The sequence below is a fragment of the Hippichthys cyanospilos genome, chromosome 2 (genome assembly GCF_059441005.1).
Source record: "Hippichthys cyanospilos isolate Australia breed blue-spotted pipefish chromosome 2, RoL_Hcya_1.0, whole genome shotgun sequence".
Taxonomy (NCBI): domain Eukaryota; kingdom Metazoa; phylum Chordata; class Actinopteri; order Syngnathiformes; family Syngnathidae; genus Hippichthys; species Hippichthys cyanospilos.
The window spans coordinates 8,879,883-8,899,901 of NC_142370.1; the positions used below are offsets into that span (position 1 = coordinate 8,879,883).

Below are 20,019 nucleotides of genomic sequence, written 5' to 3' on the forward strand. Positions count from 1 at the left end.
TTGTTTTTTTCCAAGCCATGAATAACAATCTGGCATGTTTTTAGTGTCGAGGTACCAAGACAGTATTGAAATGATGACTTACTCAAATAGGCCGTTGGGTAAACACAAGCACATTAAGTTCTATTTGCTTCTTTTTGTAGGTTAAGGACAGAGTTTCAAAGTAGGTTTTAAACTTGTCCTTGAGATTGAATTAGGGCTTCAAGATTTATCTTTTAAACCTGGACTAATTGTTTTAATTTATAGCTTTAGGTTTGGAACTTGGATTAGGATTTTCGATTAGGGCCGCAAACTAGGGGTTCTAAAGTCTAAACAGTGGTCCCCAACCCCTGGTCCGTGGATCAACTGGTACCGGGCCGCGTGGGCTGCACTCGAAATAATGTTTTGGAGATGATTTAGTTTAATGGTACGTGTGCACCAAACGCGAACGAGGCGAAAAAGTGGAGAGTTTTATATTGTAGTCAATGGCGTTTGCGTGATTCGGCGCGAATGCGCGTCGGCCGACGCGATGGACGCGAATGGAGCGACGCGAATGGCCGCGGGGGGTCACGAGAAGCGAAATGTCGCCTTTCGCGCAAAGTTAATTTTTTTTTTACTTTTTCCGCCTTTCGCGTCGCGACAGCCAATCAACTTCTTTGAAAAGTTTTGGGGGGTTTAGGGATTTCAAACTAGGTTTTGGGTCACAAAGTATTTTTAAAACTTGCATTTTAGGTTTTTAAAGTACTAGTGCTTTGGGGTTAGGGTTTCAAATTAGGGGTTTAAACTAGGGCTAGGGGTTCAAAGTAGTGTTTTAATCCAGTACTAGGGTTCAAAATGTGGTTTTAAGATAGCATTTGGTTTTCAAAAAAGGTTTTAAATTTGACTAATGTTTCAATTGAGGGTTTTACGGTTAGGGTTTCAGAAGTTGGGCATTAGGGTTTCAAATTAGAAATTTATACCAGGGTTAGGGTTCAAAATGCTGAACAAGTATTATGGATTCTAACGTGGATTTTAAGTTAGGGTTCTGGTTTTTAAAGAATGGGTTAGGGTTTCAAACAGAGTTTTTAAACTTGGGTTTGGGTATCAAACCTAGGTGAGGATTTTAAAGTTTTAAAGGGTTTCAAATTAGGAAATTGGGGTTTCAAACTAGAGTTATAGTTTGAACGGAAGACTCTAAATTAAGGTTTTGGGTTTAAGGTCTAAAGATACATTTTAAACTTGAAGAAGGTTTTCGAAGCAGGGCTTCAAACTAGGATAGAGTTTCAAATTAAGATTTATTCCTAGTTTTGGAGTTTCAAAGCCCGCACGGTTTAAAGGGAGGGTTTGGCTTCATATAAATTGATGTTAGGGTTTAAAGTAGAGTTTTAAATTATGGTTTTAAACCATATAAAGTTTTGAATTAGGTTTTGAAAGTATGGTTAAAATTTCAAATAATGTTTTAACCCTTGTGTTACAAAGTAGGGTTTTAAATTATAGTTAATGTTTCAATTGAGGTTTTAAACCAGGGTTAGGCATTCAAATTCAAGTTTAAATTAGGATCAGTGACGCAGTGGTTAGCACGGCCACCTCACAGTTCAAGGACCTGAGTTCAAATCCACCTCACTCCGGCACTCCTTTATGGAGTTTGCATGTTCTCCGCGAGTCCGCATGGATTCCCTCCGGGCAACCCCGCTCCCTCCTTCCAAAAACATGCATGGCAGTTGTATTAGACATACTAAATTGCCCCTAGGTGTGATTGGGTGCGAGAATAGTTCTTGGTTTCTGCGTGCCCTGAAATTGGCTGGCAAATAGTTCAGGGTGTCCTCTGTCTACTGCCTCATTGACAGCTGGGATGGGCATAAGCAGGCCTGCGACCCTAAATGCGGAAAAGCGACGACAGATAATGGATGGAAGGGTTTAAAGCAGGCGAGGCAGCTTGAATATGCGGAAAGTATTTACAAGTATTGACCACGCAGTGTCGCTGTAGGTTTCCTGGACTTTTTATAGAAACAGAGGCAGCTACGTAGCACTCTTTGATTGGCCAAATCTGGCCGAGGTCAAACTATTCTGCGCATGCTTTGTCGCCTTTTTGAGGCTAGCGTCAGAAATCTGTCAGATCAGCGGACAGTCCCAACTGTTAATACCTTACTACTTAATACACGGATTCCATTCACTCGGTGCAGGGGACCATTTTTACTTCAAGTTGCAATTTTGGGGGATTTTTGTTTATTTTTTGACGCGCTTGTCGCAGAAAAGCAGGAAAGAATGACGAGCAGCTCGAAGCGGAAAGAAGAAAGTCAGCTACTGAATGGGGTTGTCAAACAGTCCACATGGAGCAAAGCGTTCAACGGTAATGCAGTTTGGGAGGAGAAGGTCGGTCAGCATTTCTTTCTCTAGTAACCTACCAGTTTATCGCATTTTGCTTTTCTCAAAACACCCGGTTTACTGTCCGTTGCATCGGAGGCGCACCGCAAAATCATGCGGCTCCTGTGTAAAAAGGATTCGCAATCTATTTCGCTTTCCTTAGACATTTTAAATCAGGGCGATCAAACTTTTCGTTTGAAGGTCACATACAGAAATATGGAAGGATGCAAGGGGCACGTTAAAGTTCGCATGCTTTACTTTGTTGAACGCGTTTTAAAGCAAGCGAGCTATTAACATGATTTTCCTTAATTTGTCAAACTGCTGCAAAACAGCTTTTCGTTAAATAGTGATTAGTTAAGAATTTCTTAAGCTTTTCGATAAGTTATTTGGGTATCAAGAATGTGACGCGTTCAAGCTATCAGACTTTTTCACAGTGGAAAAAAATGCTTCTAAAATTGATCTTTTTTTTTCCCACCAGTGTTTTGAAAAGAAATTCTGACTTTTTCTTGAGGGGATGACCTGCTAACATTTTTTTACACCCGAGTTTGAGTCACCCGATTTTCGGATCTGACTACAGTATACTGATTTACGATGCGATACCACAGCAGTATATTAGGGACAGAAAGAAAGTGTATCCAAACTGTCATTTTTTTTTTTTTGTATTTCCTTTTTTTTTTAACTATTTAGTTATTTTTTTTAAACAAAATGTGCACACACCTTTTATATGGCTTGTGAAGCTGTGATTTAAACAAGTATCTTAAAATATTTAAATGTTCTCCTGCTGGCTGTGTTAACTTATGCGGTTTCCTGCTATGTTGCCGTTTTTCACATGGTACACAAAAATATTGTTATAGTTTTTTTTGGGGAGGGGAGGAGGGGCAATATCAGTGTACTTTTCTGTCCTTCAAAAATAAAAAAAAGGGTAAAATGAAATTTCCCCTGATTACAATCAGCTGAAAATAGAACCTGATTTATGAGTATGGAATTGGGATCTGGACATCTAATTTTATTTCTTTGTACAAATTATAATATATTTAACTTTTAGTTTGTGCAGCGGGCCAAATGCGGTTCACATGCCATACGTTGGACACCTCTGAACACCTCAAAATTTGCTAAATGCCGGCTTTGTTTTACACTCTAGAAGTAGTGGCTTGAAAATAAGTCATTTTGGTATAAATGTAATACTTTTTTTATTTACACCTCAAAACAAAACCATAGTTTCCAGTTAGTAATCTGTAACTGTAACCTTAAATGAATCTGTACCTGATGAGTTGTGTCAGAATGTGACAATATCCTTAATGAAGCAAGTCTAACATGCAAGAGAGGTACAAATAAGTAAACATAAGTATACAGGGTATTGTGAATATTGTGTTGGTGCAATGTAACTAAATTCTGTTTTATTTATAGAGCACTTTTTAAAAGCAATATCAAAGTTATTAATACTAAAGGACACCAAAAACAAGGACAGACTGTAGCAATAACAATAATTTGATACATCATTTATTTTTTGACAACTACAATTCTGTGACTACGAAACATTTTTTGAACTCATCTCGTGAGGAAAAATAAAAGAAGCTGCTGTGGGGATTTAACTGAAAAAAGCTTTATTCCAGTTGTTTGTGTAATTGCAGGATGAGTTTTTAGATGTGATTTACTGGCTCCGGCAAATAATCGCAGTGATCCTCGGTGTCATCTGGGGTGTGGCCCCGCTGAAAGGATTTCTGGGAATAGCCATGTAAGAAGAACTCTTCAATGTGGCTCGTCATTATGTTTGATCACTTTTGACTCATTTTCTGGCTGTGTTTTTTGCCTCTAGATTCTGCGTCATCAACGCCGGCGTCCTCTATTTGTACTTCAGCAGCTTTCAGCAAATTGACGAGGAAGAGTACGGCGGAACGTGGGAGCTCACCAAAGAAGGATTCATGACATCTTTTGCTCTCTTCCTGGTAGGAAAATACTTCATAGACTTTCTGCCTGTCAGGCCATTGTATTTCGTCCAACAGCCAAATGGCGATAGTAATGTAAGAAATGATTGGTCTTGGCACGCTTTTATTTTGAAGATCCTCTTGGAAGCAAGGTCATGGGTGGTTTATTTTTTTTACTTGATCATCTTTACCTCCCAGCTTGAGCGGAATTCAATGTAAACACTGATGGGTTTTTTTTTCCCCCTCAGTTGACATTCTTTTTTGGCTGAGTTTTTTTTTTTCCATGTTGTGCGATGTCATGCGGGCGACTAAGTATAGCTAGGTGGTCCACCGGTCAATTGCGATTGACACAATGGCCCTCCCTTGACATACAAGATATGAAAATGGACTTTTTCAAGTGAGCAGCTACAGTATGTAAATTGAGAGTACAGGGCAAAGCATGAAACATGTGCCAGGTGGTTTATCCGTGTACCTGCAAACATATCGGAAGCATTATCAGTTAACTTGTTGATGGGAATGAGCTAATGGAGCGGTGACCATTTTTTTTTCCTCATGTGTGTCTGCAGCTGAAGCTTTACTAATCTCATTTGTGAATTGTTTGTGCTTCCCAGGTGGTGTGGATCATCTTTTACACAGCCCTTCACTTTGACTGACAGGATACCATTCAACACTTTCGATGAACATTTGCGTCAAGAAGCAGGAACTCTACAGCTTAAAAGGGGTGCCCACGTACCCGCAAATTTTACGATTCCTCAGTGTGCACCGCATCATGGAAAGATTGGAAGACTGACGTGATTAAATTCGTTTGTGTTGTTGCCGGGCTGCTTTGTACGGGTGACAAACTTTTCCATTTGTCATTCTTCCTCACTTGTGTCGGTGTCGCCATGGCCGACCAAACTCTAAATACAAGCATAGAATGGCGCTGGTTCGATTTCTGATGAATCAAAGCCTGACAGGAAATGGAGTATGGATGCTGTCCCTTTTGTCTGACATTTTACCTGCTGAAGAACACTCATATTGCCATCTGTTATTATATTCATGTCACTGTACATGGTTCGACTCCTGAGCGGACTCCTCAGGTTTCAAGATGCAGACATGGCAGCTCATTTTGGTAGTTTTGACATCCATTTTTTTTTTTAAGATCAAACACTCAGATGCATTGATACTGTTGATTACTCTCAAACAAAGTGTGTTAGAGAAAGTTACTAGGCTGGTGTCACAAAAGTTATTTGTATCTTGTTTATGCCATTCGTCTTCTTGGCCAGGACATGTCAGATGCTCAGGGCATCGTGGGCAGCCGCTACATCTCCTTGTGCACTCAATGAAGCAAACGTCACAGGATCGTGTTGAATTGGAAAAATACTATGGATGTGTGAGTATCGAGCAGTTTTTTAGAAAAATAGAACATCGCCATTTAAATCATTTACTTTCAACTTTCTAAAAATCGATCAATGATGTCTGCAGCCGTCAATAGCAGTGAATGAGTTAAAAAGTAAAGATAACCGGCTCAAATTTAAAGCTATGTCAATATTGGCGAATGCTGAAAGTGACATGGGAAATTAAAACCAATTATTGTTTTCTGAGCGCCCAGAAAACGGGTCTTTGACTTTTAGACTGGATTAAGTATATGGATTTTTTAAAATGATTAGTTTTTGGAGTGAAATTTGGTGTAACAATCAAAAATATTAGTGGTATCAGTACTTGACGTCAATATCCGTGATTACTCAAAAGTTGAGTACTCTTACTGATATCGGTATGAAAAAATGTATCAAACACCCCTAAAAAATACCTTTGGTGACACCAGTCATTGAACTTTACTGACACAATACATATTATGCCTTTGTAATTTGTAATCTTATTTTTTATCTGTGTCAATTGACTATTTGAAAACAAGGAAAAGTTTTAGTTCCACATTTCCGTTCACCATCTCCAAATGTGTTTACGTTTTCCGGGTGGATGCTTTTGAATATTGCTGTAGCTCAATTTACTATTTAAATCTCAAGCTGTCCATCCAGTGAGAAAAAAAAAAAAAAAAAAAAAACGTTCACAGACGTAAGCTAAACGTGGCCGATGCACATCAAGACAAACTGTTAGTATATCTCAATGTGTCACCGATGAGTTAAGTGGGTAGAATTTTTTTTAATGTAGCTCCCAGATGAGAGTCTTACCTTTATTTTGAAATTAATTTAAAGTGTTAATGAAACTTGTCAAATTCAAATGTGTGTACTTACATTAGAGCTGGCAGGATGTAACATTGAACAGTATTTTAGAATCGGGAATGTTTGTTCTCAGTTTCTGCAAAGTTGTCATGAAACTGTTAGCTGAAATATGCAGATTGTGGTTGAAATGATCGTGTTTCCTGATCAATTTTTTGGGGAATCATTAAACATGGGCTTCATTTGGCCTCCATTTTCAATGAGGTTGTCAGTTTTATTTTTACTACTTTTTAAATAAATGATTGGAAATGAAAAGCACCATTTGTTTTATTTTCTGAGGGGAAAGAAAAAGCTCCCACACGGGCATGGGGAGAACATGCAAACCTCATGCAGGAAGCCATGAGTGAGCTGGAATTGAACTCAGGACTCTGAACTGTGAGGAGGACTTGCAAGCCATTCTAACCCTTTAAAAAAAAAAAAAAAAACAGGATTACAAGGAATCATGCATGTCTACTTCCTTTTGAAAAGCACTATATTAAAGGGGCAATGTGTGAGATTTAGACAGTTTTTCATTAGGGACTGAAGAAGGTGCTGCATTCATTGTCTGTAGCTATAACAGACATGGCAACCTCCGGAAGAGTGCCACCCCCCTGTTTAATATAATCTAATGATAACGAGACCTATGATTATATTTAAAACATACTGGTGGTTATTAAGAACTAATTTATTTGCAAGTTTTTGAAATGTATACTCATTTAATGTAATCACTTTTAATGAAATACGGTCTAAATCTTACACAATGTCCCTTTAAGGGAAGGTATTGCTAATAACTAAATGTCATAATGGATACGGATATATGTTTACAATTCTGAAGTCGCAACTCGGTTATTCCCGTTCAAAGGAGCGTTCTCGCGCACTTTTTTTCTAGTTATGAGTTTGAAAAGTACAACGTGACCAATTTCAACGAATGCAGCATTAGAGATCGATGTGACGCCATCGATGATCTGCTTAACTAACCTGTGACGTTGAATCCAAGATGGCGGGCACCCGATCCAGGATGAAATTTTGGAAGCCGGGTAAGTTAATAAGTCTGCCCGAGTGTTATTTGGCACCGTTTTTCGTGTTTACGAGTCCAACTTTATTCGCGTATGAACAGCGTTATAAGCTCGTTAGCATTTTAGTGGTTTTAAGGCTTCATTTTGGGAATGTGCGCGCTACACGCAGCCAGTCCTGCGGAAAGTCGCCTTTCAATTTTAAACACGAGGCGCAAAGTACAGTAGCGAAATCCTTATCCTTTCTCTGATCTAGCTTTACACTGAATGCATTGTCCGTCAATCCACTAGTCCTTCTCCCACTCGTGTGTTCAGGGTCCGAGGCGCCTGGGATCTCCGAGGAACGTGAACTAAACACTGAAACCAGCGGTTCCACCGTCGTCTTTAACCCATTCATTTCACTCTCCATCGAAAAGCAGAGACAGAAGCTTCCCGTTTTCAAGGTGTCCCCAACAACTTCAACATGTCTCACGCTCCCACAAACACGAGCGACCGTGTCTCATCGTGGATCACATGATTGTGTTTCCAGCACAGAAACAGCATCCTGTACATGGTGGAAAGCTTTCAGACTGTCATCATAGTTGGGGAAACAGGATGTGGAAAGACGACACAGATCCCACAGGTTGGTGCAAAGTGCAAGTGATGCAAAACGAGTTTACTCTTGAAAGAGTTTAACTAGTTTCTGAGTTTGGTCATGTGACCTTCGCCAGCTAAGCAGCTGCTCCTTAGATTGCTAAAAACGGAGTTTCCTGCTTAATTCATATTCCACAAATGTAATTTTGAAGAGAACATTGTTTTTGGATCAATGGGGGCACACAGAGCATCCATCCATCCATCTGTCCGCCTGCCACCCTCCATGTGATATAATTTAATGATAACTAGACCTACGTTTATATTTAAACTATACCTTTGGCCGTTAAGAACATGTTTATCCGGTGGACTTGGCGCGCACGTAAGAGGGAGCAGCGTGCTGAATCAGACTGCAGCATTAAGTCATTACACGCAAAATTCCCAAGACTATTTCTTCTATATAACTATGTTATTACTATTATTTCGTTTTGTAAAGTACAATAAACTGCTCTTTCTCCTCAACAAAAAAATAAATTGTTGTTGAGGAGGAGGCTGGAATAATTAATTCTATTTCATTTCAGTGTAATACAAATTTCATTTGTATCTCAAAACATCATCGTATATGTACTTCCTGCTTTGTCAAAATAGGCTTGTTACTTCATCCCATGGATGACAATATGCTGTACGAAAATTAAACAAATTATTGCCCCCCCTCCCCCTTTTTTTTAACATGTTTTTACTTGTACTGTACTTGATTACTTTTGAAAATCAGCTGGTGATCAAGGTGATGTGTGCAAATGTGACTTCAACATGACCTCTGTAGTGTGGCCCATTTTTTGTTCCATCAGCTCTCCTGCAAATCTGCCTTGCTCATTCTGCAGCTATCTTTTTGAATTGATTTCCCCTCAGTACCTGCTGGAGGCCGGCTGGGCAGCGGAGGGGAGGGTGATTGGTGTGACACAACCACGACGTGTGGCCGCTATCACTGTAAGAGCTTTGCAGATGTCCTGCACTTTTGCCTTTGTCTTTGCCAGAGTCCTTTTACTTGAGGGAAATCAGATTTAACACTCAAGGACGTTGGCGCTGAGGCACTTTTGCTTTTCCTGGATGTCAGGTGGCGACCCGCGTTGCAGAAGAGAGAGGTGCCCGGTTAGGACATGAAGTGGGCTACACCATTCGATTTGATGACCGCTCTGACCCTCAAGCTACAAGGATCAAGGTAGCCCTAAGCATATGGGGAATTTATTTATTTTTATTTATTTATTTTTTATACATGTAACTTAAAACATGAGTGTCTTAATACTAATGCTGTCTTAACTAATGCCATGACAGGAACAGTGCAATTTTCTTTTCATATTAAGAGCAAATTAAATGGAATATGACTTGACGTTTGAATTACTAAATGAGATTATAGTGACTTGTTTGCAAAACTTTTTTTTTAGTTTCATACAGATGTTCATTTTCAATTGTGACACGATTTTCTGTCAGATGACCCAGGAATAAAATAGCTTGTCACACATCTTCTGCAGTTACTGAGTAAATAGGCCTAGAGATACCATTACAAATCTAAAATCTTGCATAAAGTTTATTTCATCTTAAAGTTTATTTCATCTTGTGCCTTTGGGATTCAGTTCCTTACAGACGGAATGTTAGTGCGGGAGATGATGGCCGATCCCCTGCTTAAAAAATACAGGTATAGTCGTGGAACTTTGAAGCTGATTTTGTATAGTGTGTCCGAGCAGCGCTAATGTTTTCCGCTTTGCTGTCTTTCTCAGTGTGCTGATGCTGGATGAAGCGCACGAAAGAACCCTGTACACAGATATCGCCATCGGCCTGCTCAAGAAGGTATCACACGTGTAAAATATATGTTAAGGGGTCAAACTTTTTTTCCATCACGGGCTGTGACATTGTTTCAATCGCTCTTAAGTAGGTGGTTAAAACCACAAAACGTATTAAACTTTTTTTTTTTTTTGTACAAAGTACCAACATCAAAATGCACCATAAATTATGCTTACAGTATACATCATGAAGTAGCACAATGGTTTTCAGTCATCAAAAAATGACGTACAGGCTTTATTTCTCATAGTGGTCATTGTAATATTATGCATTTTGCACTTCAAACGCTGCGTACGGTATGGATAAATAAAACACACCTTACTTTTACACTGAGAGAATTGAATTGGTATCCATAAATGTACCAAAATAAAAATGAAAAAAACAACACTTCTTAAAGAATAAATGCAAATATATTGCACTGTACTTATATAGGCATAATTCCATAGATTACTACTAGAGGGAGCCCGCATACAACACTGAGGCATTTACACATGTGGGAACCTTAATATTGGCCATATCATAATTACCCGTGTATTTGATCGTTCACATTTCACAACTAGTTTCAAAACACTGCAAATCTTTTCCTTAATTAGATCCAGAAGAAACGGCGAGAACTGCGACTGATTGTGGCCTCCGCAACTCTGGATGCCAAGGTAAATGTGGCATTGTGATGAAGAATACTGGAGCGGTGAAAAAAATTAAAGGCCTTTTCAGGTCAGATTGTAAAATGTGCCAAGTGCTGGCTGGATAAGTGCACCTCTTAATCCACTGACTATAATCTTTTGTCTAGAATATATCTCCTTGCTATCAATAACCATACACTTCCTGTTTCCGAAAGAAATTCCACGAGTTCTTCAACCTGAACGAGTCTGGCGATCCCAGCAAGGACACATGTGGAATCCTAACAGTGGAGGGTCGAACCTTCCCAGTAGATATTTTCTACACTATCAGGTTGTGACGCTGTACAATCTTCAGTTTTTACTCTTGAGACTAAAGCCTATGTCTTCGGTCCACAGTCCTGTACCTGACTATGTGAAAGCCACAGTGGAGACAGTGGTGAAAATACATGAGGCGGAGGATGCTGGGGATGTGCTGGTGTTCCTGACTGGGCAGGTTGGAGGCTTGATTTTTTTTTTTTTTTTTTTAATTCCAGAAACAGTGATACCCCCATGTATACTTAAGGGCATTAAGTTTAAATGAGGTTTACTCAGTTACCCAAACCATACTAACTGTTTTTATATCGCTGACTCAGCTGCTCAAAATAACTCCGAAATAGAGGCGAACGAGTAATTTGAGTACCCCAGTTACAAAAGAAAATCAAAGTTCAATTGCTAATTTTGCAAACGAAGGATGCTTAATTATGGCGAGTGTATTATATATATTGCATTGTATGCTGCATGTTGCCAGCGATAAATGGCAGCTCCAACATTAGCAGCTAGCAGCGCTAGCAGCGATGAGCAGCACTAGATGTTAGCAGTCTTATCAACTCGTAGCGCTCAACTGCTCCATATAGGCTGGAAGGAGCCGTCGGATGACTTTTCAAACGCAATCTAATCGACTTAAATGACTCAACTGACACCGTTGCTGTGTGTATTATGTGTTTGTGTATTAGTTAATGTTATTAATATTAGACAAAACACTTAATTACATTTTTACTGCTGAAATGGCTAAATAAATGGACAATTCCTTTAAGGGTCATTTAGGAGGTGGTTCCATCCATTTTCTGGAGCCACTTAATTGTGAGTCAGATGTACTAGTTTTTAGCTCACTCAGCCTCTGAGCCGCTGGGGAGGGGTCACCTATAAGAAAAATAAGGATGCTAGTTTGTGACCCTGTGCTCATTGTTATTCTTTTAACACATTGCTATTATTGTGATTTGGGTTTGTCCCCTTAGGAAGAAGTGGAGAAGGTGGTTTCTCTCTTGCAAGAGCAGGCCAGGTCCTTGTCACGACAAGGCATGAAAAAACACCTAAGAATTTTGCCAATGTATTCTGGTTTACCTTACGCTGAGCAGATGAAGGTCTTTGAGCGGGTGCCCACCACCGTTCGAAAGGTAAATACGCTGCAAAATACTGTTTCACATGTAGACTTTTAAAGAAAAGGTTATTTTCAGTCGTAGTAATTAGGAATTGGACAAGATCTTGTACGACAAGATCTTACGAGATTATAACGGTAGAAATTTCTTGTCTGTGCACAGCTGAGATCTATTTTTTTTTGGTTGATTTTGACATGGGGTACACAGGAGAATGCTCTTTCCTATTAAGGCTGTGCATGACAGTAAATCACCCCCAAACAGGGTGAAAATGTCAAAATATACTTAACAATCCCAAATAATATAACAACACCAATGCCTTGGCATGTGTTTATTTTGAAGTTGTTCTCGTAAACAAGTTGCGGCAATCACTAACTTGACTCGACTGTTGCCCCAGGAGACGCTGGCCAACACAGCGTTCTTCTGAAATTATGCTTAAAAAGCACTTAATTGCGCTAACTGTATTTTGCAACTGTTGCTCGCATTAATCGCAGTGCCCAGCATAAATTAGCTGCGAGCTAGCATTGCTCGAGTGTGCCATTCCATCGGGCAAAGTCGGTTTAGCTTTCTTAGGCATTCTAATTGACGGCAATTACTGTATTGGATACCATTGTTTCACTTTCACTTTGTTGAATTTGTGTCTCGCCCCATCCCGAGTAGTGACAGTACATAGTGTAATCTGAATGCTTTACCTCATTGAAAATGCCTCGTTTCTTACAGGTGGTGGTGGCTACAAACATTGCAGAGACATCAATCACAATCAACGGTATTGTTTTCGTCATCGACTGCGCTTTTGTGAAGCTGCGCGCGTATAATCCCAACACCGCCATCGAGTCGCTGGTGGTCACGCCTATCTCCAAAGCTTCAGCCAGCCAGAGGGCGGGCAGAGCCGGCCGCAACCGGCCCGGGAAGTGCTTCAGACTTTACACAGGTTTGTTCCTCGTAGGAAGGAAAAGAGACCTGTATTTCATCTTGTGTGGTCCTGCACTGCTCATGTTTTTTTTTTTTTTTTTTTTGTCTACAGAGGAGGACTACGAAAAACTTCCTGCTTCTACTGTGCCTGAGATGCAGCGCACCAACTTGGCGCCAGTTATTTTGCAGCTCAAAGCTTTAGGCATTGACAATGTTCTGCGGTTCAGTTTCCTGTCGGTGAGTAGAAGACACAGTGCTCCCAGGAAAAGAAGTATTTGATTTGAAACAATATATCAAAACCTTCTCCTAGAATATTTTTCTTAATGAAAGATTTCAAACACGGTTTAGCAGTTTCTCATTTTTCAACTGTTGATACTCACATTTACACTTTTTGGTCTCACAAAAACAAAACCAAAAAACCCCCACATCTGCTCCTAATCACATAAAGTACATTTTAAAAGCACATTAGTGTGAATAAAAATTAAGAAGTGGCATCGGATTCCTTGAAGAAACGGTTGAAGTTAATTTAGCATCAAAATTATGACATACTCTGCACATTTTGGACCATTTCACCCGTGATTCACACGAGACGGTTAGTTTTAATAAAAACACATCAAAAAATAGGGTTTTATATGTTAATAGCTTAAAACCATGTCTTTTGAGGCTGCAAGTCGAGAAATTATGTCACTGTAAATGTGCAAGTTACCACTGTAATAACGTAGAAGAAATCATATTAACTTTTAACGGTGAAATTGATCATCTTATATTTTATTTATTTATTTTTTTAATTCCTACCAGCCTCCTCCAGCGCAGAGTATGGTGCAGGCTCTGGAGCTTCTTTTTGCACTTGGAGGTATGAAAGGAAAATGCGCAGGATGATGAGTGTTTCCTGTATGTCTATCTGTGGCAGCAAGCAAATGGAGCTATCTGGAGTCTTTTCCACTCTGCATTTATAGGTCTGGACAATTATGGACGTTTAACGGATCCCATGGGAATTCGCATGGCCGAATTCCCCCTCAGCCCCATGTTTGCCAAGATGCTCCTGGAGTCGGGAAACTTCGGCTGCTCCAAAGAGATTGTCACCATTGCGGCAATGATGCAGATTCAGAATATCTTTGTGGTTCCTCCCAATCAGAAGAAAGCCGCTGTAAGGAGAATTACAAGAATGGCATTTGTTAAAAACGGACAAAAAGGTCTGCATAACAAAACTTTTTTTTTTTTTTTGTCACTTCTCGATGCAGGCTCGTCAGCACAGGAAATTCGCTGTTGCAGAGGGAGATCACCTTACCATGCTTAATGTGTACGAAGCTTACATAAAGGTACTCTTGAGCATGTTTCCCGTATGTGTACACAGCAAAAGCCCATATCAATACTTTTTCCAACAGCAAAAGCCCATATCAATACTTTTCCAAGTTTATGTACACCACATTCTACTTTGAAATGACACTTTCCAAGTACCGTAGTTAACCATTTTACACTGTGTCAGAGTTACTGAATCACATTATGAGACGTAACACTTCAGAGAACCAGCCTATTCATTTATGTCCACTGCAGTGGGCATTTGATTTTGTTCTAGATCTTTTGACTCATTGGAGCTAGTCTTCTAAGTCCCAAATGTGCTCAGTAGAGGACATCCTCACCTTTCCAGTGATGTCCTATGGTTGTGGGGGATGCATTTCAATTTGCTATCTTGCTGAGAGAAAAGATCTCGATAATATTCCTCCCACATTCCCAAAACACATGCCCTGCAATTGGCTAGCAACCAGTTCAGCCTACTGCTCAGAGACAGCTGAGGTAGGCTCCAGCAGGCCCGCGACCTTGGTGAGGATAGGCGGCTAAGAAAATGGCTTTGATTAAATCCACGCAGAATCAACTTGAAGACCTCCAAAACTGACCTCCATTTAAATCAGACAGCGCTAAAAAACACACTTAAGAGTTGAAGTCTCCTGAAACGTTTAACACCAAAATATTACCAGATTTTTTTTGCGAATTTGGCAAGTTGTCAAGAAATCTGGAAAGTCTCACCTTTTTTTTTTTTTTTTTTTTCCATTTTAGCGCCAGAAGAGCTCCAAATGGTGTCAAGATCATTTTCTCAATTACAAAGGTCTGCAGCGTGCCGTGACGGTACGAGAGCAGCTGCGGCGCCTCATGGCCAAGTTCAAGGTGGTGTGGACCTCCAGCGAAGGTACATCTTGTGTCAACTATTTTCTAGACAGTACCTTCACCTTTCGACCCCAAGCCAGTGTGTGCAAGTAAGCCAATTGTCTGCTTCCTGTCAGGTGATCCTGATGTCATCTTGAGATGCATTGTATCTGGGTTCTTTGCTAATGCAGCACGCATTCATCACTCTGGTTCATACCGGTAAACACGCCTCTTTACTTTCTCAAATGCATTTCTGTCTAGGGATAGACAGATTAGGGACACTGGTATTTGGCGTTGGTACGGCACATTAGCACACAGTTTATGACCCCAGTAATATTTTTCTGTGCCAGGACTTTGCGAGATGATCGTGAGCTTCACATCCACCCCAACTCTGTACTGTATGGAGAGAAACCACCAAAATGGTTGTTATACTTTTGTCGTAGTGTCTGCTGCCATCATTTTTCTTGCGAATTTACACTCATCAGGTTTAATATGTCGCTACCACAGGGTTGTGTTCAATGAAGTGTTGCAGACGAGCAAATACTTCATGCGGGATGTGACTGCAGTGGAGTCGTCCTGGCTGGTTGAGTTGGCCCCTCACTTCTACAAGCAGGCTAAAGTAAGTCGATCTTAGAAAATGCCGTGATTTATTTCTAATTAATTATTCAATTCCAAATTCATAATTTTAGTTTTTTTTTTTTTTATGAGTCCAGATATTAAATACCAGGTTCCTTAAAGAATTTCAACAGTTTAGCTGTTAGAGGTTCCAAAAAAATGGTTGGTATTAAATGAAAAAAAAGGCGTGGCTATTTTGTAAATGGTAATTTGTTGCACAGTGGTGCCTTGATATTCACATTTTCCAGATATTCAATCCCAGGCTCTTATGTATTTAGATTTGTTATTTGAAAGAATTTCAACTGCTTCTAAAAGTGGATGGTTAAAAAATGTGCGGTTATTTTGTAAGTGGTAGCTTGTTGTGCAAAAGTGCCTTGAGATGTTCTTTTTTTTTAATGGCCATACTTGTAACTTAAATCATTTGTATCGGAAACGTTTCCATATTGAAATGCATGGGACAAAGTATTTTTTTTCCAGCCACGCCCAAATCCCCTATATATTTATTAAATAAATAAACTATCACTCTACAGTATTGTATCTAATAAAAATAGAAAGCATTGACAAAATAGAAAGCATAAAACAGTTTGTTTGACGTTTTGATGTCCGCGTAAATGTGTTGCTCCAACTGGTGTGCTTGCCTTGGCCGCCAGGGGGCAGTGCTGTATAATACATTAATGCTGCATTCATGTATTCTAGTCCCCTCCCACTCGCCGAGCAGACTCAGCTGTATTATCGATTACAAAAAAAACTGTATAAGTAAATTTTTTGTGTGTTTTTTTTCATCTAAAAATGCTTTGTGTTGGTACATCATTGACAAAAAGTATTGAACCACTGTACTAACAATGTTTTTTTGTCCTTATTTCAGCATGATTCACTTGGCAGCAAGCGATCCCGTATCCTCTAAAAAAAAAAAAAACTTCTCACTCCATGTAAATAAAGTTGTCATATTTATTGACCATGTCCACACACACACATCTCTGACCATGCATACAGCTCTGGCTTTTTGGATTACATTGATCTGTGTGAGCGCCATTGCTGTTGAATGTGAAATGAGGTCGTACTTGTATATAAGTCAGAGAATCCCATCCGGGGATTGTGCACAGTCATACCTGGTTCTAAGCTTAATTATTTTTTTTTTAGAAAGTGTGTTTGTTCATTGCTGGATGCTAAACTGCGGAGGAAAAACAATGAAATGTCGTGGGTGTTCCCCGATTTTGACATTCTTTTTAAATTAATTTTCCCCTCTCATGACCTTTGTGCCTTTAGTAACGTGGCCTGTAACTTGACCTTCAGTTTAGTTTTAATTTTTTTTTTTTAATATCCCTGTGATGACACTGTGAGAAGACGTTTGCGTAAACGTCCTTCCGGAAGGTCAGATTGTACAGCCTTTTCGCCATTCAGTGCCATATTCCTTTCATCAGTCAGCATATTTGTCATTTCATTCCACATAAACATACGGGCGTTGAACATGGAAAACTGTGATAACCAAATAGTGCTGTTTGTCAACGTGGCGATGTCAAATGTACTCGGATGTAGCCTAAAGCCTCAAAAGAACTAGCGTTTATAGAAACTTTTCATTTTTTGTTCAGCCATGAGAATTTCAACAGCACTAATCTCGTCTACGTTAGGAATGCAGCCCTTGCAGTAGATCAGTAAACCTCCGTTACTAGTGCATTTTTTGCTTTTCCTTTGTCTTCAGGTGAATATCAACAAACCGCCTATTAACATTTTGTCATGATGTTATTAGAAATGCTAATAATCTTGAAATTCAGACAAATGTGCATGATTTGTTGTACTATTGCTGCATTTCCGTTAAGCCACACACAAAAGCACAACAGTAGCTAGTACAGTAGGCTAGCTATTTAGCTAAAGACACCGTTGCATGCTAAATCCCTCCCCATCGAGTTATTACCGCTATGAATAGTTGTCACTGGCCATTTCTTTCTTGCATCTCCGAATAAAATCACCAAACCGCATCAAACGTGGTGTCAAGTCTTTTTGTTGAAATCTTATGCAAGTGTTCAAGATTGGCCACTAGATGTCGCTGTTGATCGACAAACGCAAAAACTGCATTTTGAAGCATCAAGGCGCGGCACAAGTTTGTTACTATTTATAACGGAACGTTGTATTAATTGGTGCTTTTACTGTCGCATACATTTTGAGGTCACGTGACAGATTGAAGGAAACGGGTCATCATCAGGAATGTCACACAATTTTACATGATACATAATGCAATTTTAGATGTAAAAATATCTTGATAAAGTTATTGCAAATGGAGACTAATGACATAATGTGTTTATAATTGCCACGAATTTAAACGATGCTCGATACTACTTTAGTTTTCCAACATTTTTCACGTATTTCTAACATTTGGTAAGCATTTAAGCATTAAAAGAGCGAGTCTTCAGACAAATACGAACGCGACATAAAAATGTGAATGTGAAAACAGTGAATTGGCTGTAAAGCCTACACACAATAAATCGAGGAAAAAGCAAAAGATTTGAGTCACTCTAAAGTTGTTCCAAAAGACCACTGAATACATTGTATGAGCGATAAACTATGCACAAACTAACCGAATATATTTAGGAGAAGGAGCTCCTCTGCTGTCTATTGCAAAATCTCATGAGGGAGAGATAATGTAATACTCTCAAAATCTTTATGGAAAGACAATGTGCCTGATGTCTATTTATCTAAAAAAAATATGTATATATTTTTTTAATCGAGTATATTTACCTCGCCAACGAATCACGATACATTATAGGACGAGGTGAAAGGACATTTTTTCAATGCTAACAGTACTAGCAATGGCCACTAGAGAGCATGCAGAGCTAATTAAATTTTCCAAAGGTGCTTTTTTTGTTCTTGTCTTTACACTGTGTCGGTTTTTAAGAACAGCTTTATTTATGTTTTCCAAAAATCTGCATCCAAATGTGATGGTGTCGTTGCTTGTCTGCATGCAGGTCAAGACGAATGCAAATTTTAATGCTAGAAAAAAAGAGAAACCTCCCCCCCAAAACTCTTTAGCGATTTTCTTCGATATCGGCAGAGCCTCAAAATCACGTGACTCGGACTCAGCCTTGGGTGCAAATAAATGTCTTTTATCGACTGTTGAAAGTTGGGAATTGACAATGAATGAGGTCTAGCTTCCGCTCCCAAATGTTCTTTTCCAGAGGTAGGAAACATTTTTTCACACTTCTAACGTTTTCATAACAATATGTATATATATATATATATATATATATATATATATATATATATATATATATATATATATATATATATATATATATATATATATATATATGTTGTCGTGCTGTTACCTTCCACGTGTGATGGCGAAGCGTGGGTGGACAGAGTCACACGACAAAAATAACTCCTTAGTGCACTTTACTTGTCTCCAATACGCACACAAGTTACACGCACGAGTGAACGTTTCGTTAACATACTCTACGTTGTTCTTGGCCTCTAGCTCGGGCACAGACAGCGCTGAGCAGTATCCGTGCAGTGAGCCGTGAGTACCAAAAAACAACCATAGAACAACAACTCGTCTCGCGATGACAACCGCGAACTGGACACGAATGTTGCATTCAATGACCAAACTTGAATCGGAAAACCAAAACAAGAATTGATACACAAGTATAGGTCGCCAACATCTGAACTGCCTTACACTACCCCCCCTTTAGGAATACTGAGTCCCTTCAGTATCTGGTAATGTAATCAAAGTTGCTGAGTGTTAGTGTAATCACACACATAAACTAAATTATTGAATTTTTAGGCCATAGACCCAACCTAACTTGCATATAGGTAAAAACACATAAACATTTTTTTTTTTTTTTTACACTCAACTTAAACAGAATTAATGAACTTTCTCTTAACATTTAGCTTTATTCTACTTGCAACTAGTGTCCAAATCTCTCTGGTCTATGAACTAGGCGACCACTTGATGTTTGAAAAGGCTCTGCCAATGAGTTGGCATCGCCTCGTCTTCTTCTTGGCTGAGCTGCTGAGGTGCTGGTCTGAGGTAATTCACATTGACCTTTGGACTCCATTGAACATGTGGTCATCTCGCATGGACCTTTGGACTCCCCACCTGGATCGTATGGCAGCAGCAGTGGCAGTAGGGAAATGTCATTGTCAATGTCTTGGAACCCTGGGGGCTGGCAATGCTGTAGGACTTTGCTTCTCTGCCTCAAAACCCAAACGATGCATTCAGATGAAGGTCGAATGGTCATGGCTTGTCCCAGTGTTACTCTAGCCACACAGTAGTCCGATTCATCATCTCGCACAATCTTTGATGGCACAAGTTCATTTCCAATGAAGACCTTGCCACGGGCGTAGACAACAACATCATGCGCCTTCATCAAATCCAGCCCCAAAGGAACATGGTCCCTTATGGAAGCTACATGCACTTCCCAGGGAATAGTCTTGGATCCAATTTGAAAGGTCACTTTGAGTCCATG

At 39.5% G+C, this 20,019-nt stretch overlaps 2 protein-coding genes across 2 annotated transcripts; both read left to right on the forward strand.

The window, feature by feature from the left end:
- The first annotated feature begins 2,036 nt into the window (after positions 1-2,036).
- On the forward strand, positions 2,037-6,715 carry rab5if (RAB5 interacting factor). Its single transcript, XM_088407649.1, has 4 exons — positions 2,037-2,328; positions 3,951-4,054; positions 4,136-4,265; positions 4,856-6,715. The coding sequence occupies exons 1-4, from the start codon at positions 2,221-2,223 to the stop codon at positions 4,895-4,897; spliced, it is 384 nt and encodes a 127-aa protein (XP_088263775.1). The 5' UTR covers positions 2,037-2,220; the 3' UTR covers positions 4,898-6,715.
- A 715-nt stretch (positions 6,716-7,430) lies between these two features.
- On the forward strand, positions 7,431-17,540 carry dhx35 (DEAH-box helicase 35). The gene is made up of 21 exons (XM_088408593.1): positions 7,431-7,476; positions 7,768-7,895; positions 7,982-8,074; positions 8,932-9,009; positions 9,137-9,241; positions 9,654-9,715; positions 9,798-9,867; positions 10,452-10,511; positions 10,697-10,809; positions 10,875-10,971; positions 11,753-11,911; positions 12,611-12,821; positions 12,915-13,039; positions 13,601-13,655; positions 13,759-13,949; positions 14,044-14,121; positions 14,858-14,987; positions 15,082-15,163; positions 15,295-15,366; positions 15,452-15,563; positions 16,425-17,540. The coding sequence occupies exons 1-21, from the start codon at positions 7,437-7,439 to the stop codon at positions 16,461-16,463; spliced, it is 2,100 nt and encodes a 699-aa protein (XP_088264719.1). The 5' UTR covers positions 7,431-7,436; the 3' UTR covers positions 16,464-17,540.
- Positions 17,541-20,019: the final 2,479 nt, after the last annotated feature.

Excerpts from the sequence above, each read along its gene's own strand:
- dhx35 (XM_088408593.1), top strand. The coding sequence starts at position 7,437 with ATGGCGGGCACCCGATCCAGGATGAAATTTTGGAAGCCGG. Across the intron at positions 7,896-7,981 it reads AGAAGCTTCCCGTTTTCAAG|CACAGAAACAGCATCCTGTA; the intron begins GTGTCCCCAACA and ends TTGTGTTTCCAG. Across the intron at positions 13,656-13,758 it reads GCTTCTTTTTGCACTTGGAG|GTCTGGACAATTATGGACGT; the intron begins GTATGAAAGGAA and ends CTGCATTTATAG.
- rab5if (XM_088407649.1), top strand. The coding sequence starts at position 2,221 with ATGACGAGCAGCTCGAAGCGGAAAGAAGAAAGTCAGCTACTGAATGGG. Across the intron at positions 2,329-3,950 it reads ATGCAGTTTGGGAGGAGAAG|GATGAGTTTTTAGATGTGAT; the intron begins GTCGGTCAGCAT and ends GTGTAATTGCAG. Across the intron at positions 4,055-4,135 it reads GGATTTCTGGGAATAGCCAT|ATTCTGCGTCATCAACGCCG; the intron begins GTAAGAAGAACT and ends TTTTGCCTCTAG.